The sequence below is a fragment of the Lipotes vexillifer genome, unplaced genomic scaffold (genome assembly GCF_000442215.2).
Source record: "Lipotes vexillifer unplaced genomic scaffold, Lipotes_vexillifer_v1.1 scaffold729, whole genome shotgun sequence".
Lineage (NCBI taxonomy): Eukaryota > Metazoa > Chordata > Mammalia > Artiodactyla > Lipotidae > Lipotes > Lipotes vexillifer.
In genome coordinates, this window is record NW_006780914.1 from 323,392 (window position 1) to 333,732 (window position 10,341).

At 36.4% G+C, this 10,341-nt stretch overlaps 1 protein-coding gene across 1 annotated transcript in view; it reads left to right on the top strand.

The window, feature by feature from the left end:
• Window positions 1–10,341, top strand: part of LOC103084410 (putative ATP-binding cassette sub-family C member 13) — an 81,144-nt gene that overhangs the window by 21,147 nt on the left and 49,656 nt on the right. The window contains exons 6-9 of the mRNA XM_007454284.1: window positions 3,327–3,581; window positions 4,835–4,900; window positions 8,032–8,169; window positions 9,766–9,912. Coding sequence (XP_007454346.1) covers window positions 3,327–3,581; window positions 4,835–4,900; window positions 8,032–8,169; window positions 9,766–9,912 — 606 coding nt within the window. The remainder of the gene's footprint in view (window positions 1–3,326; window positions 3,582–4,834; window positions 4,901–8,031; window positions 8,170–9,765; window positions 9,913–10,341) is intronic.

Below are 10,341 nucleotides of genomic sequence, written 5' to 3' on the forward strand. Positions count from 1 at the left end.
TTTGTGTTATGCGGGCCTCTCACTGTTATGGCCTCTCCCGTCGCAGAGCACAGGCTCCGGACGCGCAGGCTCAGCGGCCATGGCTCAGGGGCCCAGCCGCTCTGCGGCATGTGGGATCTTCCCGGACCAGGGCACGAACCCGTGTCCCCTGCATTGGCAGGCAGACTCTCAACCACTACGCCACCAGGGAAGCCCTCTGTGGGAATTCTTGAGGGCTAAGAAACAAGATATGGTTCAAAAGCAGCATCAGTTAGTCCTGGGCTTAATGTGGGCAGTCTGAGGGCATTCCTCCATCAAATACCATCCAATAGGAGTTTCTGTGATTTTTAAAATATTCTATATCCACATTGCCCAGTATCGTAGCCACTAGTCATATATGGCTGTTGAACCCTTGCAACTGAAACATGGCTAGTAAGAGTAAGGAAGTAGATTTTTAATTTCAATTAAATTTAAGTTGAATAACCGTGTCTAGACTGTCTACATTTGTGGCTTAAAGGTTTATTCTTTCCTTAATTGTGGGAAGTATATAATATAAAGAAAACTGATAAAATTCTGTTTCCATTCTTTAAAATAGATATACTTAAGTGCGGTCAGAAGGAGGAGAGAGAAAGAAAATCCTGGCATACTTTTTTTGCATCAAAAGAACTAAAGGAAAATGAATTCTCATAGATTTATGAGGATCCACCTTTACGAACACCATGACTCATTAAAAGTATGGCAACCACTGTTTGAGAATCACTGGGATAGAAATGTTTAGGGCCCAGCAAGTTCTAAATTATATGATGTCTATGACTTACAGCTAGGATGGTTAGGAAAAATAGTTCAGGAAATAAAGATATGAACCAGGGCCGTGGCAGAGTCCAGAAAGGAACAAATACACGAGGGAGAATGTGAAATTGTAAAACAAATTTCATCATCATAAGATGAAATGAGCCATTAGTGAATTGAGCTCAGTGATAAAAAGATATTTCCAGTCCATAAAAAGGGTCTTCTTAGAGCATAATTCAATCAATGAAATGAATGAAGTTTCAAAAAGTGATGAGTCGCACAGTTGTGTTACAGATCCTCCTGAGTGGGTCCCCAACAAAGGTCCTTCTGTCCAGTGTCCTTCGAGCCAACCAAGTTTGGGTTAGGAGCAAAGGAAAGCTTTATTCTCTGATCAGATAACGGAGAGATGGGAGCTCGCTCTAGAGCAGAGGTCCACAATCCCCCCTCCACCCCGGACCCCCAGTCTGTGGAACAATTTTCTTCCAGGAAACCAGTCCTTGGGGACCGCTGCTCTACAGCACAGGGCTCTCCCGACAGGCTGGCAGGGAGGGAAGGGGGCGGGGTTCTTGCTGGGTGGTTGCACCTGTGCTGCTCAGGCTCCTGATCAAGGTGCCAGGTGCAACATCTCTGCTCGCGGCCCGCTGCTGCCATCTTGGATTAAGTGTCATGCGTGGCTACTGCACCCCGACACCGAGCTTCGGTGTAGGCTCAGCCGTTTCCTTTCTCAGGAGGAACTCTGGTCTGAAGGGCCGGGTGCGAGGCCTCTGCGCACTGCCCCCTGGGAGCGAGTGAGACTAGACTAAACACCCAGGAAAAGAGGAAAAAAAAAAGGTTAGACTTTATTGTATTACCCAGTCCCCTTAGAATTGTTAATGGGTTTTGCCGGTGACAGTTGTGCTTTGTGTGTTTTCCAAAAGGAGGGTATTTATTTGATTCCTTGGATAATTTGATAATTTTGAATTACTCAGTCTTTTAGTATTTTCATAAGTTCTAAGTGTGGTTTATCTTTTCCTTCTAGAAAAGTGGGAGAAAAGAGTTTATATTTGTTTATAATAGTAAGTTGGGGGTGGGTGCTATTAGAGATCAATGGATCTCCCTTAAAAAATGCTATAGTCTTAATGAAATAAAAATAACTGTTCTTGGATTTCCGTTGTTTTACTTGGCCACTTTAAATGGTCAATAACTTATTAAGGGAGTTTACAAAGCTACATTTGGAGGAGGCGTGGATAGAAGCCTAACTATTGTTGTGATTTGTATTTTTTCCTTTTTTCCTCTTATGGGAGCAGTATTTATTCTGTTTTATCATCAGCACCACTGTGCCCTTTAGAAGGCAGTAGCAGAAATGTAAAGGATTCAACACTGCAGTAGCCATAGGGCTTAGGGGGATCCTGACACCTGTGAAACTCCCAGGTCTGTGCATCCCCTCCGGCGGCCCCATGACCTCCCACACGCACTGAGCCCCTCGGCTTTAAGCTAGGGAATGTTAGAAGTGTTCCACTGAAGGCCCTGCCTACTTTTTTTCCAGATGGGCTTTTCCTCTGGCTTTGTATTAGTCATTTATTGAATAAATAGATCTTGAGTGCCTCCTGTATACCATTTACTTTTGTTAGATCCAGCTCTCAATCCTGTCTCTCTTTAAATCAATGTGATGGAAATTCTTTAGAACTTTTGTCATATGAATGGACTTTTGCCTCTTTTCCAGTTTAAATATAAACTTCCACTATTTTTACAGTTATTTATGCTTTTCACTGGGAATTTTAAATGAGTGGGAAATTAAATAAATGAATTTCTAATATCAACCTTAGTAAGAAGATACCAGTAATTAACCTTAAGGATATTGAATTCAATATAATATTAAATAACATACACAGAGGGAAAGTGAGAATTAGGTTTTGGAAGAAAAGAAAAGATGTATTTCCAACTGGTCCATCAAGACTTTTCAATTCTCTCTGAATCCGCATGGCCCTTCTTACCTATTGTTATAATCAGCCTGTGTGTAGGACGTTTGTGTAGGAGGGGAGTGGACTGCACAATTTGATTATAATCTCTTTAAGAATTAGGACTGTATCATTTAAAATTTAGCATTCATTAGATATTCATTGATTCACTTGTGTACTTAGTATTGATAAAAGTTAGATGGTTTAGCATTATATGCCAGTAAACAGAGAGGGAGCTCAGTGCTAGAAATCTCGAATTGATTTCTTTTGCAGTTTTTCAATTCCACAAATCGTAAAGGGTTCTTGGTGAATGTATTTGCTTGGGAATCCAACTGTTACTCTCTACCAATACATAGTAAATTTTAAAACTATGTAATTTGATCAATAATTGTTTTTTCTTCATCTAAAAACATAGCTCTTGATATTATATGATCCAATGCATAAGTAATCATGTATATTTGTCTAAATATATTACAAATTTTTATTTTTAGTTAAAAGTTACCATTTAGTTAAAAGTTACCATTTAACTACCATTTATTTTAGTTAAAAGTTACAATTGTTTGACTGTAAAGATCCCTCATGATCTACAGAACTCTGAGTATTTTGCTTCTCTTTTTCCAGGCCCTGCTTTTATCTAATGTTTCTAGAAAAAAGTTTTCCACTGGGGAAATTATTAACTTGATGTCAGCAGATGCCCAGCAGCTCATGGACTTGACCGCAAACATCAATCTCCTTTGGTCAGGTCCTTTTCAAATCCTGATGGCCATATCATTCCTTTGGCAAGAGCTGGGTCCAGCAGTGTTAGCAGGGGTAGCAGTCCTTGTGTTTGTTATCCCAATGAATGCTTTAGTTGCAAATAGAATGAAAAAGCTGAAGGTAAGAATATGATTGCGTCAAGTTACATGTGTCCAACAGTACTTATTACTTTAATATACTTAGGTGCTGAAAATTTATGCCTTCTTTTATATTTTTCTGAATTTTTCAAATAATTACCAAAAAGATTAGGCTTTAAAGATGAGAAATAGAAAATAACATATGATTATAAAATAATTACGAATTACTAAACACACTAGTATTTAGAATAACAGGTTTTTCAGTGAATACTTTTAAACTAATTTTTAAAAAATATTCTGGATTTTATATAATTGTAAGTCAAATTTTTAGGAATGGACTTACATTTTTTTTTTTTTTTTTTTTTTTTGCGGCACTCAGGCCTCTCACTGTTGTGACCTCTCCCGTTGCGGAGCACAGGCTCCGGACGCGCAGGCTCAGCGGCCATGGCTCACGTGCCCAGCCGCTCCGCAGCACGTGGGATCTTCCCGGACCGGGGCACGAACCCGTGTCCCCTGCATCGGCAGGCGGACTCTCAGCCACTGAGCCACCAGGGAAGCCCTGGACTTACATTTTTAGGACCTTAATCTAGAGCCCTAAGACATCCAAAGAGACTCCAATATTATATACAAATATTCCAAACAGAAAATACGCTTTAATCATACAAACAATATTAAGGATATTAACTTGTAAATGTGTACTTTGTTAGATATACAAATACTTATTATTATATATAAAATAATTGTGGCAGTATTATTGGAGGAAACCCTTAAGAAGCAATACCTAAACAATAATAAGTATAAAATAATATAAATATTAAGCATTTGAATAAATGTATAATACTTATATAATGTTTGCAAAAAAACCAGTATTTGAAAATATACATTTTAATCACTCTAATTTCCAAAGTACTAATAACACTCAAGATAGTACACTTAAAATATAGAAACCTTTATTTATATATATATATAATTGATAGAGTTTGGGGAATTTTATCCCATTTTAATAGAATATGGATATTATTTTATCATTCCATTATAACTATTATCTTTTCTACTCTTGGAAAATGTACACCTTGTTTTTATCCTGGCTACTTTCAAGTTTATAATGTCTATTTATAACTATTTTCTAACATTATCAACAGAATAATATTGCATGCACATTATAAGATGGTTTTATATAAAATATTATACAAAATAGAGGAAATACATTGTATTTTAAAAAATAGCTATGGTCATGTCAATTAAAGTATTAGCAACTCTCGTCAAATATAATTTCATTTTCTTTCCCTTACCTAGAAAAGCCAAACGAAGAACAAAGACAAACAGATAAAACTGCTCAATGAAATCTTACATGGAATTAAGGTAATATAAAAAGAGCATACCTTTAATTTAACTATTTAGAATATAGCAATGAGTTAAACAATAAATGAATTTTTTAGCCTTCTCAATATCAAAGTAATGATATAAGTATAATTTTTGAGGGAATATTTTAGATTTCAGATGTATAGGAATTCTTATTGTTGAAATAACATTTAAATAAAGCCAAGTAAAATGCAGGTTTTTTTTTTTTTTTTGATTCTCAACCAACAACTAACACAAATATCCCAAAAGATACAAAATATTACTTGTTTCAAGGGTAGAAGTGATGGGATGAAGCAGGGCAGAGTGACAATACCATTTTCATCAGTGTGAAGGCAGATTTATAGGGGGTTCTTTTACTCAGAATAGCAATGATCATACAAATGGTATTCTATGAAAGGTGTGTTACAGATTATTTGTTTCCTAGAAAATCTACCCCCACTCCACACCACTAACATTTTCTCTGTGATAAAATGAGTGAAACCTTTTGAACTTTTGTATAGAGATCTTCCTGAATTTACAATGGGGCTATATCCTGATAAACCCATCACAAGCTGAAAATATCCTTAAGTTGAAAATGCATTTAATACACCTAACATACTGAATATCATAGCTTAGCCTAGCCTAAATATACTCAGATCACTTACATTAGACTACAGTTGGGCAAAATCATCTAACACAGAGCCTATTTTATAATAAGGTGTTGAAAAGTTCATTAATTTATTGAATACTGTACTGAAAGTGAAAAACAGAATGGTAGTATGGTTACAGAAGGGTTGCAAGTGTATTCGTTGTTTACCCTCTGGACTGTGTGGCTGCCCAGCATCACAACAGAGTAGTATACCACATATTACTAACCCGGGAAAAGATCAAAATCCAAAATTGGAGGTGCAGTTTCCATTGAATGAGCATTGCTTTTGCACCATCCTAAAGTTGAAAAATCCTAAATTGAATCATTGTAAATTGGAGACCTTCTGTATATAATTTCAAATCCTACTGCACTTGGATTATAGCTTACCAGATTTTTCTAAAGCACAAAATTTGCAGAGTTCACATGGAATTTCCTTCTAACATTTAAAAATGCATAGGACGTTCCCTCTGTCTGGTGCATCTATCATTATATACACAGAATAAACCCATTATATGTACCCATTGATTCACCTTAGAATCAATAAATGATGTACTGTATTGTGCTGTGTAGAATTTTTACAAAAATATAAATTACTGAAGTGAAAGACATTGTTAGATTGAAGATACCTTGAAAGGAGACTATTATCCATTTAATCATCTGAACTTTAGAACAGCAATAAGTAACTCTGAAATTTAACTCAGATTATTCAATAAGGTCACACATCCCCAAAGTATATGATCCAGATGCATCTTGCACCTCTTGGTGGGTTAACTGAGAGCTCCTGCATCCATTAGAAAGTAGAGTGATGTATGTTCATAGGTTTTGACTATTGATATTCATAAAAGGAAATTTGTATTATCAGTAGAACTAGGACAGTGTAGATAAAATAAAAGAAAATTTCCTCAAGATCTAAACAAAGTTCAAGATTTAAAATAGCAGTCCCAGTAGTAAATACACTAGAATATTGGTAGAGGTCCAAGTTGCAATCAATTAGTATAGTTTAAAGGTGTGAGCAGTTTGCATCCTTGGAGTCTGAAAACAGGTGTCATAGAGCCTCTATTTGATAATGATAATATTTTAGCATTTATTGAACATTTTCTATGTGTCATGAACTGTGCCTATCACTTTATATCTGTTTCCTCATATAATTCTTATAAACCTCAAGAAAAAGATTTCTCATCTTCATTTTACAAATAAGGAAACAAAGTATCTGAGCAGGTAAGGGTCAGGTCTAAGTTCACAGACCTGGTGAGAGATTATATTAGGGATCTCCAGAGAACCAGGAATAATAGGACAGATAGCTAGCTAGCTAGCTAGATAGATAGATAAAGATTTATTTTAAGGAATTGGCTTATGATTATGGGAGCTGGCAAGTGTGAAATCTGTTGAGCAGCCTGGAAATTCCAGCAGGAGTTGATGTTGCCATCTTGAGTCTGGAGGCAGAATTCCTTCCTTCTCAGGGAGCCTCAGTTTTTTCTCTTAATGTCTTCAACTGATTGGATGAGGCCAACCCATTTAAAGGAGGGTAATCTGCTTTATTTAAAGTCTGATGATTTAAATGTTAATCAGACCTAAAAATTACCTTCACAGCAACATCTAGACTGGTGTTTAATCAAAGAACTGGGCAACATAACGTAGCCAAATTAACACATAAAATTAATCATCACAAAGAGATAGAGCTGGAATTTGAATGTAGGTCTATCTCACTCTAAAACATATGTGGTGGGCTTCCCTGGTGGCGCAGTGGTTGAGAGTCTGCCTGCCGAAGCAGGGGACACAGGTTCGTGCCCCGGTCTGGGAAGATCCCATATGCCGTGGAGTGGCTGGGCCCGTGAGCCATGGCCACTGAGCCTGCGCGTCCGGAGCCTGTGCTCCGCAACGGGAGAGGCCGCAACAGTGAGAGGCCCGCGTACCGCAAAAAAAAAAAAAAAAAAAAAAAAAAAAACATATGTGGTGAGCCATTGTATGATTCTGCTTCTGCATGTTTTCCATCTCAGAAAATAGTGTACAATCTCAGAACACCAGTAACCTTTCAGAAAATGGCTTGAAGTCCCAAGACATCAGTTTTCAAGAAATTGGGAGACCAAAGAGAGAAGCTTAGATATTTAGAAATGGGAAGAGAACAGAACTGAGAGTTGGACCAGCAGGAAAATTGACAGGATTAAGCTAGATAGAAACTGCTATGGAGCTCATTCCAGGAACTGGGATGTTGCCAAAATCTGGCTCAAGAATAAGCTACTGGAGGGTAAGAGAGACATAAGCCTGGGGAAATGGTGATTTCCTCCCCCGACCCACCCCAAAAAAACACAATTCAAGGAAGTGTTTTGACTCAGTTGAAAACAGGAGAAATTTTCTTTACTTTATAGGTAACATCTTTTTTTTTTTACCTACACAATTATGTGAGTGTGTGTATGTGTTATAGTGTGTGTATTTGTATGTGTGCATGTTTTTATTCCTTCTATGATATTGATTGTCAAATAGTCATTGTCTGACTTCTTCACAGATCCTTAAACTTTATGCATGGGAACCCTCCTATAAAAAGAAGATTATTGAAATTCGAGAACAGGAATTGGAAGTTCAAAAATCAGCTGGGTATCTTGCTGTATTTTCTATGCTGACTTTAACTTGCATTCCATTCTTTGTGAGTGTGTGTATTATTTCTTGTTTTGATTTTCAAATTTGATTTGCGGATTCACCTTCAAATTACCTGGAATTAAGATGTCCAAAGTGAAATCTTCTTTATCTGAATTTAAATTTAAAAAATATGCAGTCATTAACCTATGGAGATAAGAGAATGAAAGTTTAAAAGAAGGGGAAAATTTTTTTGGTGCATTCTCATTGGTCTGTATTTTTTATATATAATAAGATTTTACATCTTTGTAAATTTCTTATGGGTTGAACACATGCCATCCTCATTCTTAAAAAATATAACCTGTATTTCAGAGTTCCATTTCAGCTCTAAAATTTTTTGATTTTCATGAATAATCCCTTTTAAGCAAGACCCAAAGTCACACTACATAGAGTTGGGAAGGGAAGTTATCTAAACGTTTATTGAGTGTTTCTACTGTTTACCAGACAAGTTATATGCATTGCTTTATTTCATTCTTGAAATAATAAAGCATTACTTTTCTCATTTCACAAAAGGAAATGGAAATATTGATAGTTTGGAAACATCCTCAAAGTTATAGAATTAGTATTTGTAGGTGAATTGATATGAACTGAGGTCATTCTCCTTCTGTCACTTCATACAAATATTGGGAATCTCATGCTATTTAAAGAGTATAAATTGGGCTTCCCTGGTGGCGCAGTGGTTGAGAGTCCGCCTGCCGATGCAGGGGACACGGGTTTGTGCCTCGGCCCGGGAAGATCCCACATGCCGCGGAGTATCTAGGCCCGTGAGCCATGGCCGCTGAGCCTGCGCGTCCAGAGGCTGTGCTCCGCAATGGGAGAGGCCACAACAGTGAGAGGCCCGCGTACCGCAAAAAAAAAAAAAAAAAAAAGCTAAAGGATAAGAAAACTACATATACCTGAAGCATCAATTTTAACCAAAGTTACCACTCTCTGGTGATGGGGTCAGGGAACATTCTATATGTCTCCCCTGTTGTTAATTTAAAATATTATTATTTTTTATTCAAACAGACATAAGGGTATTATGAAACTAAAAGCAATATTTACATTTGGAATACTTTAGTAGAAATGTCCAAGAAACATTTGTTTAAGACCGTCCTATGTACATGATAAATAGTCAGTACATTCTCACGCATAAATGAACTTTTCTGCCTTTTCTAAATGAAACTTATGCTAGTAAATATAAATCTTATCAGTCATGATTTATTTATGCCTTCCTCAGTTAATACTAAGACACAGAGAAAGTATAATTATTGAATATGAGATAGAAGGTATGCACACGTTACTGGAAAAAATTTACATAAAACTTCTCCACTTTGAAAAAAGATGAACTACTATATGTTTTAAGTGGGAATAATTACTCTAGTGAAAATACGGTATGTCAAAGAAGGGAGCTAGACCACATGTTCATAGGATGTCGTTATCTAAGATACACAATTGTATGATCTGTACTAAACATTGATTTCATAACTTTCTGCAGTAGTACTGAATAGTACTGAAGTTTGGTAAACAGCAACAATAAAGGTTATTAAAATTTTCTTTCCTAATTTTGAGTCTCTAACTCATAATTGAATAATTGAAGATAATATAACGTATCTCTATTTTTAAGGTGTCCCTGGCAACATTTGGCGTCTATTTCTTACTGGACGAAGGCAACATTTTAACAGCCACTAAAGTGTTCACATCTATGTCTTTGTTTAATATTTTGAGGCTTCCTCTGTTTGATTTACCAATGGTGATCTCAGCTGTGGTCCAGGTACATCCAAAGTATCCTTAAACTGAGAATCATTTCTCTACTGAAATCTATGGTTTTGCATATTTCATTTCTTTGTCTTTTTTTAAAATTTCACTTTTTGTAGTTGCTTTACACTACTTTCAAAATTAACCTCCCTGAATTAATGAGCAATAGCGAACATTGTAGAATGGAAGGAGTCGTGTCTTCTTTGCCTGTGCTTCTCTTCTATAAAAATGACTTTTACGCGTCTTTTCAATAGAAAGTCAGTTGAAAATGACTTTTCAATATGTGATACTGTTTTCTTTGCTAAGTGTTAGTTTCTTTTATTTAGCTTTTTAAAATTTGGTGTTTGACGCTATGCCATTAAAGGGTTCATTTTCTGTTTTCAGCTGAAAAATTTTTAACTAGGTGCTTTGCACAGAGCTGGATCTGAATTTTCCCAGGGTTCAG